Source organism: Scyliorhinus torazame, chromosome 22 (assembly GCF_047496885.1).
Source record: "Scyliorhinus torazame isolate Kashiwa2021f chromosome 22, sScyTor2.1, whole genome shotgun sequence".
Classification (NCBI taxonomy): Eukaryota; Metazoa; Chordata; class Chondrichthyes; order Carcharhiniformes; family Scyliorhinidae; genus Scyliorhinus; species Scyliorhinus torazame.
Genome location: NC_092728.1, coordinates 50,658,813 through 50,678,010, shown reverse-complemented (window position 1 = coordinate 50,678,010; position 19,198 = coordinate 50,658,813). Strand labels below are relative to the sequence as shown.

At 48.2% G+C, this 19,198-nt stretch overlaps 1 protein-coding gene across 2 annotated transcripts in view; it reads right to left on the bottom strand.

Moving 5' to 3' along the window:
* nsmfb (NMDA receptor synaptonuclear signaling and neuronal migration factor b) overlaps positions 1-16,410 on the bottom strand; it is a 172,264-nt gene extending 155,854 nt beyond the window's left edge. For both annotated transcript variants that reach the window (XM_072488207.1, XM_072488206.1), the window contains exons 1-2: positions 16,142-16,410; positions 14,875-14,942 (exon numbers count right to left, since the gene is read on the bottom strand). In XM_072488207.1, the coding sequence (XP_072344308.1) occupies positions 14,875-14,942; positions 16,142-16,212 (139 nt within the window). In that variant the 5' untranslated portion in view covers positions 16,213-16,410. The remainder of the gene's footprint in view (positions 1-14,874; positions 14,943-16,141) is intronic.
* Positions 16,411-19,198: the final 2,788 nt, after the last annotated feature.

Here is a 19,198-nt window from a genome sequence, read left to right as displayed (position 1 = left end):
GAGGAAACAATATTATCCTTTGTGTTCTGGCTAATATTTCTCCCACAACCAACATTAGTAAAACAGGCTACCTGGTCTTTTATCTAATTGCTGTTTGTGGAAGAGCTTGGCTGCTGAGCTTCCTATTTTACCACAGTGAGTACACCAGAGGCTGTATAGGGGGCTGGAATGTCATGTTCATCACTGTTTGCTGATCCCTAATGGATGACCTGTGTGTGAATATTGGCATGTGTGTATATTAGTCTCTGTGTGCTTATTGGCATGTGTGTGAATATTGGCATGTGTGTGCATATTGGTATGCGTGCATTTTGGCATGTGCGTGCATTTTGGCATGTGTGTGCATTTTGGCACGTGTGTGCATTTTGGCATGTGTGCATTTTGCCACATTAGCATGTGTGCATTTTGGCATCTTTGTATATTGCCATGTGTGTGCGTATTCGCATGTGTGCACATATGGCATGTGTGTGCATATTGGCATGTGTGTGCATTTTGGCAGTGTGTGTATATTGGCATGTGTGTGTGTATGTAGAGAGTGGGGGCGAGTTAAAGAGTGAGGGTTAGAAATTAGGTACTAGTTAGCCAGTTGTATTTGCTGCATATATAATTATAGTTATTGTTATTAATAAAAATTAATTGTGGTTACATTTACAAATCTGCTGATTGTTGTTATTAGACAGCCAAGGGCCAAAGACTTTGGGTATTTCTAAGAATTATTTATTAATTTCAATTGTGTTGCGATTCTGGGTCAAGTGGGATTGGAATTCACCACGCACTAGCCCAGGGTGTCATAACAGTGTGTATGTTGGCATGTATGTGTATATTGCCATGTGTGTGTATATTGGCATGTGTGTAAATATTGGCATGTGTGTAAATATTGGAGTGTGTGTGTATATTGGCATGTGTGCGTGTGTATATTGGCGTGTGTGTGTATATTGGCATGTGTGTGTGTGTGTATATTGGCGTGTGTGTGTAAATATTGGCATGTGTGTGTAAATATTGGCATGTGTGTGTAAATATTGTCTTTTGTATGCATGCTGGCATGTATGTGCATGTTGGGATCTGTGTGTATATTGGCATGTGTATGTATGTTGGCATGTGTTGTATGTTGGCATGTGTGTATATTGACATGTGTGTGTATATTGGCGCAGGCCAAGAAAAAGACATGGCTGCAATACCAGTCATGGTTGCACAACATGCTTGATGCCTGGCATTCAAGTTCCCACACAAAGAATGGACCACTTGTATGTTGGGGACTCCTGCTCCCCATATATGTGGAAGTCCCAGCCAGAGTCAGTGCCAGCCAGGATAGAGGGGGCGGTGTTTTATGCAGCTGTTTGCAGTGCACAACTGGAGAGCGCAACTCAGTTCAGAAACCCAGTCACTTTTGGGTCCAGGACATGGTTTTAGATGTGGACTCACTGTTTATGTGTAAATGAGGGTTCAGCTAGTCACCATCCAGAGTTTATTCAACACCCATTGATATATCTCTATTCCAACCAGTTCAGCTGATCAGTGATTTCAACAGAGTGAATTCCAAAATAGATTTGGAGCGACATCTCAATTAGGTTAGTCACTACCCCACTTTGATCTAAAATTATTCTTTGTTCATTTTTTCATAATAACAAACCCCCAATTCTGAGAGTACAGACTGAAGCGGAGAGATTTCTTGTGCTTCCTTCTCTCAGCTGGTCAGAGAGCATTGGTTCCAGCTGCCTATAACGCAGTACTCAGACAATGCACGATGCTGTCACTCTGTCATCCACACAGGGGCCAGCAGCTCGCATATCTAACGGCAGCAGCATAGAACCGCAGATCAGTTATAGCACAGAAAGAGGCCGTTCAGCACACCGCTATGTTCACATTACATAACGCACAGCGGGAAGAAATCTTTCATTTTCGGGGATCAGTGAAGCAAATGACAGAGGGGAATCCAAATCTGTTCAAACGCATTAGCGGATAATCTCACCTGCTCAGTGTACATTGCTGATAACACTGACCCGCTCAGCAAATCATCCTATTTACTTTAAGCTATCAGTGTATGTTTGGTATTGTTTACCTGCTCAGCGTATAATCCTAATAAACTCAAATCTGCTCACTGTATAATCCTGACAAGTTGCTCATCAAACCCTCCTGCTAACTCGTCCCAGTACACTTGTTCAGTACATCACTGGTACACTGTTCACTGTGCAATCTAACAGTCTTTGTGATCTGGGTGTATCTCTGATGGCCAGGACACCCAGGAGAATTCTCCTCCAAAACAGTGATATAGGGGGCGGGATTCTCCGTTTCACGTCGCCGATTTCGTAATTGGCGATCGGGCGGAGAATCCCTTTTTACGGTGGGCCGAGTTCCCCACCTTGCGGTTGACCCATGGTCTCAGCGGTCGGGAACCCGACATGGTGGCTGCGGACTGTGTCCATCACCGTCACAGTCAGAAGGGAGCCGTGCTGCTGGCCGGAGGGGTGTTTCGGCGAGGGCTGGGGGAACTGTTGGGGGTTGGCCAGGGGGTGTCCAGGGGGGCAGGTCAGGTCCACACACGGCCAGCACCACGTTGTATGGTGCAAACGCTGCAGGTCATCGCCGTGTGCACACGCGGCCACGGATCCGGCAATTCTCCGGCCGTTTTTGTCGTGCAGGCCGGGAGTTTTACATGCTAGCCCCGCACCGGTCGGAGGATCGGTGCTGGGGTGGCGCAAATTTCTATGACGTAAAAGGCCGCGGATCCTCCAGAAATAGCCTGAAAATCGGAGAATCCAGCCCAGGATCTTTTACCACATCTGGAAGAACCAATGTGAGACCTTAGCTTAAAGTCTCATCTGCAAGGCAGCACCTCCAACAGTGCAGCACACCCTCAGCACCACATCCGTGGTGGCCTAGGTTTTGTATTCAGGTTGGATTTGAATACACCTTTTGACTGAGAGGTGGGCTACTAACTGAGCCAACTTGGACAAGTTAATGGACAGGGCCCCAGGATGAATTAGTAATATCAGGACAGGAGGGGTTAGAACAGGGGAAACAAACTGAGAAGCACAAGGACCTCAAATACTGAATATCCGTACAATGCTTAAAAAAATCCTTTGTTGATAAATTAGATCTATTTTAATCATCGCAGGCACCTATACCATCACGCACCTATTCCCCCCCACCCCACCTCCTCCTTCACCACTCCCCCCCAAAATCGACTAATTCTGTCGGAAGTCAATGGCTCAGCCTCCACTATTGCCACCATGCCAATGTGAACACCATTAAAACCTGGGAGCACATCACTGCCACTTTCCACTGTTCCCACACTCTGGCAGGCGGCTGATTCATTGGCAGCTTTCTGGGCGAATAATCAATTGAAGCCATGGGTTGTGCTGCAGGAGAAAATCAAAAGATGCATTTCACAGCGAGAACTCGTCATTAACCCTTTCTCTGCTAGCCTCCCCGCCCCATTCCTGCCTTTCACTGGATTTTGATTTTGTTCAAAGAACAAAGAAATGTACAGCACAGGAACAGGCCCTTCGGCCCTCCAAGCCCGTGCCGACCATGCTGCCCGACTAAACTACAATCTTCTACACTTCTTGGGTCCGTATCCCTCTATTTCCATCCTATTCATGTATTTGTCAAGATGCCCCTTAAATGTCACTATCGTCCCTGCTTCCACCACCTCCTCCGGTAGCGAGTTCCAGGCACCCACTACCCTCTGCGTAATGAAGGCAAGCATGCCGTATGCCTTCTTGACTACCTTCTGACTACCCACCTGTGTTGCCCCTTTCAGTGACCTGTGGTCCTGTACTCCTAGATCTCTTTGACTTTCAATTAGAACTAATTAGAATTAGAATTTTAACTAATTAGAACTATTTCACTTTTGTGAAAGTGAAGTGTTGTGAGTGAAATGGGAGCAGCTCAGTAAGAGTCATTAGTACAGAGGCATTGGCAACTTTCAATGAGGTTTGATTGACAGGCCAAAAGGCTGATGGACAATATTCTTCCAGGTGTAATGAACAAAAATATACACAGGTACAGATGGTAGGGCAAGAGGGCATGGTTCATAGACATAAACATGCACACACAAAATCACACACAAACATAAACACACATACAAACAACATGTAGTGATGGGCAGTGATGAGGTAAAGACAGATACACGCAAATGCAAACACACACACAAATGCAAACACACACACACAAATACAAATACACACACAAATGCAAACACACACACACAAATACAAACACACACACACACACAAACAAACACAAACATACACACAAATACAAACACACACACAAATACAAACACACAAATACAAACACACACACACATACAAATGTAAACATACACAAATGCAAATGCACACACAAATACAAACACACACACAAATACAAACACCCACATACGTAAACATTCGCACACTCAAACACATGTAAACAGGCATGCATATTTATGACACGCACAGATATATGCCGATATCTGTACAAAGACACATGTAATACAAACACGTTTCTAAACAAACACAATATATGAACACACACACACAAAAACACCCATATAAACCCATATACTACATACTTGTACACATGTACAAAACTACATGCAAGCAAGTACTCTCCAAACAGAAGTGTATTTCTGTTAATGTGCATGAATACAGATGCAAATGTAAACATAACCAAGCACGTACACAGGTCTACAGATAGAAATGCACACACAAGCAGACATACTGATAGTCAGCCACATATACATTGTCAGCTATACGCCCACAATAGGCAAGGTCACATCCAAAGTCACACCCACAGATAGGTACAAAAACGGAGAATTACAGAAACGTATCTACACAAACACAGAGACACACCCACAGACACAAGTGGCTGAAGGTTGTTTTTGACTTGGATTGAATCAGAACACATAGGCTAACTGATTGCAGACACCCAGGCTCTGGGCCAACTCACTCCAGGTTAACAGCAGCAATTATTCGCCTCATTGTAATTACATTTAATGGTTGGCTGCAGAAAATCTGCTGGGATTGCGTTGCATCAGAAATTGATGTTTAAAATCTTTTTTATTTGCCTACAGCATATATAAAATTGTGTGTTAATTTGTCTGACCCCTTCCTCTGACCTCTTACCTCCAGCCCTTACACAATAACACCTCAGAGATAGTGAAGGAAAGTGAGTAGCTGAGATACAGAATAATTCAGAAGCATCAGCATTTAACCCTTCATTGCAAAAATTCCCCTCTTGGTGCACACTGTACCCACAGGGAAACTACAGGTTAAAGATAAGGGGCGAGATTCTCCGGAAACGGCGCGATGTCCGCCAACTGGTGCCCAAAACGGCGCAAATCAGTCGGGCATCGCGCCGCCCCAAAGGTGCGGAATGCTCCGCATCTTTGGGGGCCGAGACCCAACCTTAAGGGCCTAGGTCGGCGCCGGACTGATTTCCGCCCTGCCAGTTGGCGGAAAAGGCCTTTGGTGCCCCGCCAGCTGGCGCGGAAATGACATCTCCGGGCGGTGCATGCGCGGGAGCGTCAGCTGCCGCTGACGGCATTCCTGCACATGCGCAGTGGAGAGAGTCTCTTCCGCCTCCGCCATGGTGGAGACCGTGGCGAAGGCGGAAGGGAAAGAGTGCCCCCACGGCCAAGGCCCGCCCGCGGATCGGTGGGCCCCGATCGCGAGCCAGGCCACCGTGGGGGCACCCCCTGGGGCCAGATCGCCCCACGCCCCCCCCAGGACCCCGGAGCCCGCCCACGCCGCCTTGTCCCATCGGTAAGGTAGGAGGCTTAATCTACGCCGGCGGGACAGGCATTTTAGCGGCGGGACTTCGGCCCATCCGGGCCGGAGAATCGCAGGGGGTGGCCCGCCAACCGGCGCGCCGCGATTCCCGCCCCCGCCGAATATCCAGTGGTGGATAATTCGGCAACCAGCGGGGGCGGGATTCACGCAGGCCCCCGGCGATTCTCCGACCCGGCGAGGGGTCGAAGAATCTCGCCCGAGAAGTCAAACATTTCACCTCAGGCGACTCTGAAAAGACGCTGAAGAATCACTTTGTGTCAATCCAGCACAGGTTTCTGCATGGTTACAGAAAAGGGGGTTGTTCAAACAACTCTTAGAAATCAGAAGAGACACAGATTTTACCTTGGATACATAACAGGGTGCATGCCATCCTTAAATAGAGAGGACCGGCTCTTACTCAGCTCTTGTCGCTAGAATCGCGAGGAAACTCTCCGCTGGTTGGAGTCATACCTGGCACAAAGGAAGATGGTTCTGCTTGTTGGAGGACAATCATCTCAGCCACAGGGCATCACTCAAACAGTTCCTCAGGATGGTGCCCTAGACCCAACCACCTTCAACTGCTTCACCAATGACCTTCCTTCCAACATAAGGTTAGAAGTGGGGATGTTCGCTGAGTATTGCACAATGCTCTGCATCATTCTCAACTCCTCAGATACTGAAACAGTCCATATCCAAAGTACTTTTTCAGTGGTTTTTCAGGGTCCCAGGAGGTGAAGAGTTCTGGCCACTTTCACTTCTCATCTTTAACCTGTAGATTTTCTGTGGGTACAGCAAGACCTGGACAACATTCAGGCTTGGGCTGATAAGTGACAAGTAACAAGCGCCAGGCATTGACCATCTCCAACAAGAGGGAATGTAACCATCGCCTCTTGACAGTCAATGGCACTAACTATCACTGGATTCCCCCCATCGATGTCCTGTGGGAACACCATTTAACCAGAAATTGAACTGGACTAGCTATATTAAGAGGCTAGGAATCCTACGGTAAGTATCTCACCTCCTGACCCCCCCAAAGCCTGTCCACCATCCACAAGGCACAAGTCAGTAGCGTGGTGGGATACTCCCCACTTGCCTGGATGAGTGCAGCTCCAACAACACTCAAGAAGCTCAACACCATTCAAGGCAAAGGAGCCCATTTGATTGGTACCCTTTCCGCAAACCTTCACTCCCTGCACCACCGAAGCACAGCAGCAACAGTGTGTACCGTCGGCAAGATGCACTGCAGCAACTCATCAAGCCTCCTTCAACAGCTTCCAAACCCGTGACCTTTACCACCTAGAAGGACAAGGGCAGCAGACACACGGGAACACCACCACCTGCAGGCTCGCCTCCAAGCCACTCACCATCCTGATTTGGAAATATATCGGCCGTTGTTTCACTGTTGCTGGGTTCAAACCCTGGAACTCCCTCCCTAACAGCACTGTGGGTGTACCTTCACCATATGGACTGCAGCGGTTCAAGAGGCAGCTCAGCACCACCTTCTCAAGGGCAATTAGGGATGGGCAGCGAATGCTGGCCTAGCCAGGAACGGCCACATCCCACAGCTGAATTAAATATGACTGAAACAATTAAGGAGCAAGACAGAAAAATCCAAAAATGTTGGAAATCAGGAGATGGTAGGGGGTGTCATTTAAAGTTTGATTGCGAGAATGTTGATTGAGTTTGTTCGGGTAGGAATCAATGGTCAGAATCAAAAACATTAACCTACTTTCAGCTTCATAACTTATTCATTCTTCTGTGTGTCTATCCTGCATTTATCCTGTGGATTGCAATAGGATTAGAGCTTTTCCTGGTTCTTACACAAAGCTACAATACACTTTATGCAAAACACAGTGCAGTACATCAGGAAATAAGGAGGGGAAAGTGATAGGCAAGGATTGTCATAGGAATACCCAAGAAGCTAAATATCAACACACAATCTCACACACATTTCGTCACACAATCCCGCACCCCTAAGAGAACAGGCATTACGTCCATGGACGAGTAATCCGGAGGCTCGGACTAATGGTCCCGGAACATGGATTCATATCCCACCATGGCAGCTAGGCAATTTAAATTCAGTTAATTAGATAAACCTGTACTAAAAAGCTAGTCTCAGTAATGGTGAGCATAAAATTACTGACTCACTAATACCCTTCAGGGAAGGAAATCTGCCAACCTTACCTGGTCTGGCCCACATGTAATGCGTTTGACTCTTAATTGCCCTTTGAAATGGTTCCCAGTGTTGGGAGAGCTGTCCCACAGACTAGTCAAACAACAGCCTGATGTAGTCATACTCACTGAATTATACATAACAGCAAGCTTCCCAGGCACCTCCATCACCTTCCCTGGGTATAACCCATCCCACTGTATAGGACAGACCCAGCAGAGTTGGAGGGAGGCACAATGGTGTACAGTCGGGAGGGAGGTGTCCTGGGAGTTCTTAACGTTGACCCTGGCCCTCCTGGAGTTTCATGGCATCAAGTCAAACACGGGCAAGGAAACCTCCTGCTAATTACCACCTACCACCACCTACTAACCTCCTCCCTCCCCCTCTTCAGCTGATGGACCAGTTCTCTTCCATGGTGAACAACATTTGGAGGAAGCACTGAAGGTAGCAAGAGAACAGAATGTACTCCGGGTAAGGGCACTTCTATGCCCATCCCCAAGAATGGTTCGAACTGGCAGAGTCCCGAAGGACATACCTGCCTGATTCGGACTGCAACAAGTGGTGAAAACACTTACCTGATCTCACCCTTAAGAATCTACCTGTCACAGGTGCACCTGCCCATGACAGTATTGGTAATAGAAATCACCACATGGTCCTTGTGGAGATGAAGTCCAGTCGTCACGCTGAGAATATCTTCCATCATGTTGTACTGCACCTTGCTAAATGAGATAGATTTAGAATAGACCTAGCAACTGGAGGAGGAGGCTCCACAAATATCTCCATCTTCATTATGGGGGATCCCTGAACATCAGTGCTGAAGACAAGGCCAAAGTATTTGTAACCATCTTCAGGCAGAACTGCCAAGTGGATGATTCATCTCGGCCTCCTCTGGAGGTCCCCAGCATCACAGATGCCAATCTTCAGCCAATTCGATTCACTCCACATGCCATCAAGAAATGGCTATAGGCACTGGATACTGCAAAGGCCCATAAAACATCCTGGCTGTTATAATGAAGGTTGGTGCTCCAGAGCTATCCTGACCCTTGGTCAAGCTGATCCAGTACAGCTACAACATTGGCATCTACCTGAACAAATTGCCCAGCTGTGTCCTGCCCCCCAAAAGCAGGACATATCCATCCAGGCCAATTATCACCCCATCAGTCTACTCTCAATCATCAGCAAAGTGATGGAAGGGGTCATCAACAGTGCGATCAAGCAGCACTTACTCAGCAATAACCTGTTCACTGATGCTCAATTTGTGTTCAGCCAGGGTCACTCAGCTCCTGACCTCATTACAGCCTTGGTTCAAACATGGACAAAAGACCTGAACTCAAGGGGCGAGGTGGCAGTGACTGCCCTTGACACAAAGGCAGCATTTGACCGAGTATGGCATAAAGGAGCCCTGGCAAAAGTGAAGTCAATGGGAATCAGGGGGAAAGCTCTCCACTGGTTGGAGTCATACCCGGCACAAAGGAAGATGGTTGTTATATTAGGAGATCAATCATCTCAGAACATCACTGCAGGAGTGCCTCAGGGTAGTATCCTCGGCCTAACCATCTTCAACTGCTTCATTAATGACCTTCCCTCCATCAGAAGGTCAGAAATGGGGATGTTTGCTGATGGTTACCATTCACAATGTCTCAAGCAATGACACAGTCAATACCTGAATACAGTAAGACCTGGAGAATATGTAAGCCTGGGCCAGCAAGTGGTAAGTTAATCTTACACCACAAAAATGCCAGGCAATGACCATATTCAACAAGAGAGAATTTGACCATTTCCCTCTGAAGTTCAATGGTATTACCATTGCTGAACCTCCCACTCGCAACAGCCTGGGGGTTACCATTGACCAGAAACTGAACCAGCCATATAAATACTATGGTGATGAGCAAAGTAGAGGCTAGAAATCCTATGGTGATTAACTCACCTCCTGACGCCCCCCCCCCCCCCACTCCCCCCAAAGCCTGTCCACCATCTTAAGTCAGGAGTGTGATGGAATACTTCACTTGCCTAGATGGGTGTAGCCCCAACAACACTCATAGAGTGTGACACCAGCCAAAACAAAGCAGCCAGCTTGCTGTGTCACTCCATTCATCCTCTTAAACAGTCACTCCTTCCACCAATGGTGCACAGCAACCACCCACAAAGGTTCCTTCAACAGCACCTCCCAAACATACCTCTTCTACTAGAAGAGCAAGGGTTACAGATGCATGGGAATGCCACCACTTGCAAGTTTTGCTCTGAGTCATTCACCATCCTTGGAAATATATCAGCCGTTCCTTCACTGTCACAAAATTCTGGAAGTGCATCCCTAACAGGACTGTGGGTGTACCTACACAACAGGGACTGCAGCGGCACAAGAAGGCAGCTCACCACCACCTTTTGATCTTGGCAGCATGCGAGCACAGTGGGTAGCACTGTTGCTTCACAGCTCCAGGATCCCAGGTTCGATTCCCGGCTTGGGTGGAGTCTGCACGTTCTCCCAGTGCCTGCGTGGGTTTCCTCCGGGTGCTCCGGTTTCCTCCCACAGTCCAAAGATGCACAGGTTAGGTGGATTGGCCATGCTAAATTGTCCCTTAGTGACCAAAAATGGTGGGTGGGGTTACTGGGTTGCAGGGATGGGGTGGATGCGTGGGCTTAAGTAGGGTGCTCTTTCCCAGGGCCGGTGCAGACTCGATGGGCCGAATGGCCCCCTCTGCACTGTAAATTCTATGAAATCTATGAAAAACCTTCTCAAAAGCAATCAGCAATGGGCTATAAATGCTGGTCAGCAATGCACATATCACATTAGCGAATAAAACCTACCCATTCGCACATAATCCCACATCTCAAGACTTCCAGTTCGCTGAATCAGTGAAATTCAGTTGTGTTGGGAGACAGGGATTTATGTCGAGTGATGCAGTGTTCTATGAAAACAGCAAATCAGCTGATTCTGCATCATGGGAACATTGTGCTTTCCCCAGTATTAATGTTGTGATATTCGGATTAAAACTGGGACAGAGGGTTGTCCCTCCTGGCATCTAATTGCTTCCATTTTTTTTTGTTTGGACACCCACCTTGGGGGAAGAGGTGGCATTTAGGATACAGCTGAGGTCAGGCACAGCTCCCTCTTTCTCTCGCTCCCTCTTTCTCTCCCTCACTTGGATTGTCTTTTACTCTCCATCGCTTTCTCTCTCTATATCAATCTCTTCCCTTTTTAAAAAAATCTTCCGCTCACGCTCTTTCCTGCTCTTCTTCCCTCACTCTCATTCCCCCTCTCTGTCTCTCTCTCTCTCTCTGTCTCTATCGGCAGTTCCGGGTTGTGCAATTTCTCCGCAGCACATGTTCAGCTACTGAGTCCACTTTTCATTAAGCTAAGTGCTTAACAGAAGGGTGACGGATTATACTAAAGGACAGGCACTGAATCGTTTCCGATGGCCAAGCTCATTAGGGGTGTGCAGCGTTTATCCGCTATTTACATCTAACCAAATAATTTGCCATTTCTGCAACTCATGAGGAACGATTAAATTTCAGTTAATATTTCCCCAAGTTGTAAAGGTTCAAAGTGGGAGTTAGCCCACCCCCACCCCAATCTCTCTCACTGCTGTGACCAACCTCTGTGACAATCCCAGAAACACCTGGGTTCGGGCTGCCGTCAGCCAGTGACTCAGTGGCAGCACACTCAGGACTAAGACAGAAGGCTGCCCGTTCCCAATTCCCCTCCAGCAACTCAAGCAAATAATCCTGCAGCGCCGAGGGAGTGCTGCACTGTCAAAGGTGCTCCCCTTTTGATGACAACCCCCCCCCCAGGCCACCTCAGCCCTCTTCAGGTGGATGTAGAAGATCCCACAGAACTATTTTGAAGAAGACCAGGGGAGTTCTGCCAATGCTGGCCTATATTTATCCCCCCACCAACATCAATAAAAACAGATTATCCACTCATGATTGTGACGTTCTTTGTGGGAGTTTGGTGTGCGCAAATTGGTTGTAGCATTACAACAGTGACCAATACTATTACAACAATTTCAACATTGACTATAACGCACTTTGGGCCATCCTGATGTCATGAAAGGTGCTACATAAATGCACGTTTATTTATTTCTCTACATTACAAGAGTATAGGGTAACATGAGTAAATCTGTCTCCTAGAAGGAATTGAAGCTCTGATTGACTTTCCCTCGATTTCTGTTCACAGACTAACATGGTTGTGCAGTATTCTCCCTCTTTCACACATCAACCAGACAGTAGTTGGTCCAAGCTTTGCAGAATACTTAAGTTGTTGTGCATGGAGCATATGTGCAAGCACACACAATCTCATAGGCATACAATTCCACTCAATCTCTCTGTCTCTCACACACACACACAGTCCCATGAACAGTCAGATCCACACGCACACAGTCAAACTACATGTTGGGTCGGGGCTGGTGCTCGTAATGTCCCCCACGCATGTGCAGGTTGGCGCGCCCAACTACACATGCGCAGGTTGGTGTGGCCCAACTGTGCATGCAGGCTGGAGCGGCGTGAACCACTCCAGCACTGTGCTGGATCCCTGTGGGGGCCCGAATCCGTCGTACCCGGGCCCGGTTCGCGCCGTCGTGAAACGCGACAGCGTTCACGACGGTGCGAACACTTGGGCTCAATATTGGAGAATCACCCCCATAGTCTCACACACACACAAATAGGCACACACACACAGTTGCACACAATCACAGTCAGATTCATACGCACACAGTCAAACAAATACACACAGTCGCACACAGTCACACACAGTTTCACACAGTCACACACAATCACAGTCAGATACACACGTACACAATCAAACAAATAGACACAGAGACACACAGTCAGATACACACGCACACAAATACACAAACACAAACACAGTCACACACACAGTCACACACACAGTCACACAGTCAGACACACATGCACACAATCAAACAAATACACACAGAGTCAGATACACATGCATAGTCAAACAAATACATACACAGTCACAGTCTCACATACGCAAATATGCAAACAGTCACACACACAAACACACACAGTTACACACAATCACACACAGTCTCAGACACACAGTCATCAAACGCACACAGTTCACATACATAGTCACACACAGCCTCACACAACAATCACAGACATAGTCACACAATCACACACGCACAGTCACACACAAAACCTGGTTGGTTTACAATATCAATCAGAAGAGTGATGAGGAGAAATGTTTTCACTTAAAGTTTTTAGGATCTAGAACACTCTACTGAAAAGGTGGTGGAAAGTGATTCAGTGAATAATTTTAAAAGCAAATTGGACAGGTACATGAAGATGAGAAACTTACAGAGTTACAGACAAAATGTGTGAGACTATGCACAGCTGCTCTTTCAAGGAACCAGCACAGGAACAATAGGCCGAATGTCCACCTTCCATGCTGTAAATTCTCATGATGCTATGATCTGCCTCTGTCTCACACACACATGTACAATCTCTCAGAGCTGCAATCCTATTCAGCCTTCAGGAGCAGGGAGATGGAGGAGTCCATGTACAGAAAGCACTAAAAGCTGGTGGACAGGTACAAAGATTAAATTAAAAAGCTGATGGAGTGTTAGCCTTAATCTAATGGAGGGTGGAATGTAAAGAAGTAAAGTTAGGTTTTGGCTACAAAAATCTCTGCTTCAACCCCACCTGGAAGAATATTTTCTGGGCTTCAGGAATGATATATTGACCTTGAAGGCAGAGTCGGTACAGATCCACAAGAATCACACCAGGGCTAAAATGGTTAGATTCCGAGTGTGCATAGAATTTGAATGTAAGATGAAGGATGATATAAATTGACTGTTTCAGTAGATTGTAGGGTGGATTGTGAGAAACTGGTGGCACAATGGTTAGCATTACTGCTTCACAGCGCCAGGGACCCGAGTTCGATTCCGGCCTTGGGTGACTATCTATGTGGAGTTTGCACTTTCTCCCCATGTCTGCATGGGTTTCCTCCAGGTGCTCCGGTTTCCTCCCACAGTCCAAAGATGTGCAGGTTAGGTGGATTGGCCATGATCAATGTGCAGGGATAGGGCGGGGGAGTGGGCCTATGTAGGGTGCTCTTTCACGGGTTCGGTGCAGACTCGATGGGCCGAATGGCCTCCTTCTGCACTGTAGGGATCCTCGGGATTCTTCTGGGGGGGAGGGGGGGGGGGGTTGCATTCAGAACAAGGAGGCGCACCCTTCATTTTCGAGCTGGACCTTGTCAGAAAGTATTTATTCAGACAAACAAACGGACTGTGCCTCGAGAAGCAGCCATTTCAACCTTTGAATACTGAGTATTATAGATTGATTGTTGGGTGAGGAGTTACTGAAGAAAGGCAGATTAACAGAGCTGTGAGACAGATAGGCCATTGAACTGAATGGCAGTGCAGACTCGAGAGGCTAAATACCCCCCGCGCCCACCCCAACCCTGTTCCTACACTTCCCCCCCCCCCCGTGCCTCTGTACACATCTCACAGTGATCCCGATCCAAAGCGTCTCCCACTCGAAAAGTGTCAGTGAGTCTTGTGAGTGGCAGCAACCTGATCAGAACTACCAGGGGACTTCCCAAGTGAGGGTGTGAGAAAGAGAAAGAGAGAGTATCCAAAGATGTGCAGGTTAGGTGGATTGGCCATGATAAATTGCCCTTAGTGTCCAAAATTGCCCTTAGTGTTGGGTGGAGTTACTGCATTATGGGGATAGGGTGGAGATGTGGAATTGGGTAGGGTGCACTTTCCAAGAACCGGTGCAGACTCGATGGGCCAAATGGCCTCCTTCTGCACTGTAAATTCTATGATTCAGCATCTTCACGCCAAAGAACACCAAGTAGAAAATACATCACTGGGTTGTGGTCTCAGCCACCTCTCCACCAATGGAGACGAGGGAAGCCGGGGGTTTGGGAGTAAGTGGAGGGGGGGGGGGGGGGTAGACGGTACATCAGAGCTGCTCTCTTACCTGGATCCTTGGTGCTGCTGGCACTATTCTCACTCTGCGACAGGCACTCTCCAAAAACTCGTGCTGCTCTTTACGTTTGAATCCACAACACAGCAACAGGGCAGGGAGAGAAGGAAAAGAAAGGTGAGAGGGGCGCAGACCTCACACAACCACACAAAGAAAAAGGGGGGGTGGGGAAGTGATGAACTGACATTAAAACGCAACAGGTACACCTCAACCCGTAGCTACAGGGGGGACAACCAGGCAGTGAAGCACATTTAATATTTTGATATTCCCAACTGCTACATCTTCAAAATGTTTCATTACAGAACACACACGAGCAACCCAGAAAGTGAGGGATAAATTACCTCCTGGCTAACTGGGCAGAGTAAACCGTCTAACTTGAATGTGGTGTGTTTCAGAGAGAGAGACAGAGAAACAGAGAGAGAGAGAGAGAGAGACAACACAGAGACCAAAAAAAAGCAGGAAAAAACTGATATTAGGAGACAAACGCTCAGTGCCTAGCAGGAGACACAGGTCGCTGCAATGTTTGCCAGTTTATTTTAAACAGGCTGACAGCCCCATTCAAAGCATGGATGCCGGAATTGTGTTCAACTCTTCGTGTTCGCCTGCAAATTGTATGAGGGTGGAGAGAGGAGCAGGAATGGAGAGGGTGTGCTTTGGCAATTGGATAGAGAGAAGCAGAGAGAGAGAGAGAGACAGAGGAGGGAGAACGCTAAGAGATTCATGCAGGAGGACAGAGCGGAAAAAGACAAGAGCGAGGTCAGAGAAACTGCACAGAGACAATAGAGAGCAGAGGAAATACAGAACAGGTGAGAAGACAGTGAGGGCGAGGAGCTACCTTTCAATTAAACAAAAAAGAAATATGGAGATGCAGACAGTGAGGAGAGAGGAAAGGAGCAAGGATTGCAACACAGGGGGGACAAGCCGAGGCGCACACAGTGACTGAGACCCTGAGATCCCGGGTGCAAGCAGTAAAGTGCTTCCATAAGCTTTCCAGGGACAATGAAGCTGCCAGTGAGCTGGGTGCACAGGCAGTCACCCGCTTGCCAGGGCTCCAAGTGGGTGGGGATATATTTTTTGGGGGGTTCTGAGGAGCTGACAGCAAACTTTTCCAACATCAACTTATTCAAGTGGGGGGCAGGGGGGACACCAGTGACAGTGATGGACTTTGCCCCTCAGACGAGTTGGGGACACGCTAGTAAGTTGGCAGTGCCACATGCCGCAACAGTTGCAGACCAGGGATGCTGTGCCCAGCTCCACTTACCTAACCTTGGATTCAGCCGAGCAGATGGCATGGTTCCGCGGGGTTTTGCGTTTGGAAACAGCGCTTCCCATGCTGGTTGGTGAGCTGGCGACTGGCACGCATCGCAGTCAGAGTGCGGCCGGGGTGAGCCCCTGGCCCATGCTAGGCAGTGCCAGTGCCCGGGAGCTGTGTGCCGCCTCCAGCCCGCAGCCTCCTCCCATACTCTGCCCGCCCGCTGCCCCACTCTCCGCCGCTCCGCCCCGAGCAGCCGCTGGCTGCAGAGTGAGCACAAATAACCCGGTATGGGAAATGGGAGGAGAGACAGAGAGGCACTGACGCACTGACAGACAGAGAGAGAGAGAGAGCAGGGGAGGAGACAGCAACAGAGAGGGGGCAGATAGAGAGAGGGGCAAATAGCGAGAGGGGCAAATGGAGAGAGAGAGCAGATAGATTGCGAGGCAAATAGAGAACGAGGCAGGTGGAGAGAGCAGCTAGAGAGCGAGCAGAGAAAGAGAGAGCAGATAGAGCGAGAGGGTAGACAGAGAGGGGGCAGGTAGAAAGAGAACAGAGAGAGAGAGAGCAGATAGAGAGTGAGCAGATAAAGAGAGAGGGTTGTCAGAGAAAGATGACAGATAGAAAGAGGGCAGAATTGACAGAGAGCCGATAGTGAGAGTGCAGATAAAGAGAAAGCAGATAGAGCTAGAGGGCAGATAGAGAAAGAGCCAAATAGAGAGAGAGAGGGCCCATAAAGGGAGAAAGCAGACAGAGAGAGAGCAGATAGAGAGAGGGGGCAGATAGAGAGGGTTGATAGAGAGAGCAGTTAGAGAGAGGGCAGATAGAGAGAGAGGCAAATAGAGAGAGGGTATATATATATATCCTAGATTATCCTAGAATTTACAGTGCAGAAGGAGGCCATTTGGCCCATCGAGTCTGCACCGGCTCTTGGAAAGAGCACCCTACCCAAGGTCAACACCTCCACCCTATCCCCATAACCCAGTAACCCCACCCAACACTAAGGGCAATTTTGGACACTAAGGGCAATTTATCATGGCCAATCCACCTAACCTGCACATCTTTGAACTGTGGGAGGAAACTGGAGCACCCGGAGGAAACCCACGCTCACACGGGGAGGACGTGCAGACTCCGCACAGACAGTGACCCAAGCCGGAATCGAACCTGGGACCCTGGAGCTGTGAAACAATTGTGCTAACCACCATGCTACCGTGCTGCCCCTGTATATATATATATAGAGAGAGAGAGATGCAATAGAGAGAGAAGACAGACAAAGAGAGAGCAGATAAAGAGAGAGAGCAGGCAGAGAGAGCAGATAGGGAGATGGGCAGATAGAGCGAGAAAGCAGATAGAGAGATAGGGGCCAGATAGAGAAAGAGGCAAATAGAGAGAGTGCTAAATAGAGAGAGGGAACAGAAAGAGAGAGAGGGCAAGTAGAGAGAGAGGGGGCAGATAGAGAGGGGGACGAACAAGAGGGTAGGCAGAGAGAGGGCAGACAGAGATATAGGACAGATTGAGAGAGTACAGATAGAGAGAGAATACAGACAGAGTGAGTGTGGGTAGCTAGAGAGAGAGGGAGTTAGAGAGGGAGAAGAAAGAGGGGCTAGATAGAGAGAGGACAGATAGAGAGTGCGGGTAGATAGAGAGAAGACAGGTTGAGAGAGGGCATTTAGAGGTAGAGGGCAGCTAGAGTGCAGATATAGAGAGGGAAGATATAGAGAGTAGATGGAGAGTGTGGGCACATAGAGAGAGAGGGGGAGGAGGAAGATGGAGAGGGAAAAGAAAGAGGGGGATAGATAAAGAGGGCAGATAGAGAGAGGGAAGATAGAGAGAGTAGATGGTGAGAGAGGGACAGGTATAGAGAGCAAGAGAAGTAGGGAGAGTGAGAAGAAAGATAGAGAGGGAGCAGAAACAGATGGGTAGGTAGAGAGAGGGCATATAGTGAGAGATGTGCAAATAGAGCGAGGGTTGATAGAGAGGGAGCAGATAGAGAGAGGGCATATATAGAAAGAGGGAGGAACAGATAGAGAGAGGTGGAAAGGGAGGGACGGAAGATAGAGGGAGAGGTCGATTGTGAGAGAGGGGCAAATAGAGAGGGAGAAGCAGGTAATGAGAGGGCCAATTGGAGAATGATGCAGATATATAGAGGGAGGGGAAGGTAGAGAAGGAGGAGGCAGACACAGAAAGAGTTAGAGAGATGGAGGAGTAGATAGAGAGAGGGGATAGAGAATAGAAGGGCAGGCGGTAGAAGGTGAGAGAGGCAGATAGAAGGAGGGTGAAAATAGAGAAAGCAAGGAAGATAGAGGGATGGGTGGATATTGAGAGGGGGCAGATTTTGAGGGGAGATAGAGAAAGTAAGAGGCAGATAAAGAAGGAATTGATAAAGAAAGGGCAGGTGGAGGAACAAATGAAGGGGCAGAGGGAGAGAATGAGGGGTAGATAGAGAGACAGAAAGAGAGAATGGCAGATAGAAAGTGATGGGCAGAGAGAGAGATGGTCAGATAGAGGGAGGTGGAGTGGCAGATAGAGAGAGAGGATGGATAGAGAGATAGAGGATCAGATATAGAGGTGGGGAGATGGAGGGGCAGATAGAAAGAGAGGACAATAAAAGGGGAGAAGGGTAGATAGATGGAGAGAGAACATGAGGAGCAGATAGAGGAGCTGATGGAGGGACAGATTGTGACTGAGATAGGTGGAGTGAGGGACAGATATAGAGAGAGAGCAGATAGAAAGAGGAGGCCAATGGAGAGGAGGGAAGGGGAAGAAAAATGGAAAAGACAGATAAAGGGACAGGTTAGGTAGAGACAGGAGCAGATAATGATGGGCAGCGTGGTATCACAGTGGTTTGCACAGTTGCTTCACAGCTCTAGGGTCCCAGGTTCGATTCCTGGCTTGAGTCACTGTCTTTGCGGAGTCTGCACGTTCTGCCTGTGTCTGCGTGGGTTTCCTCCGGGTGCTCCGGTTTCCTCCCACAGTCCAGAGAAGTGCAGGTTAGGTGGATTGGCCATGATAAATTGCCCTTAGTGTCCAAAAAGTTTAGGTTGGGTCATTGGGTTACGTGGATAG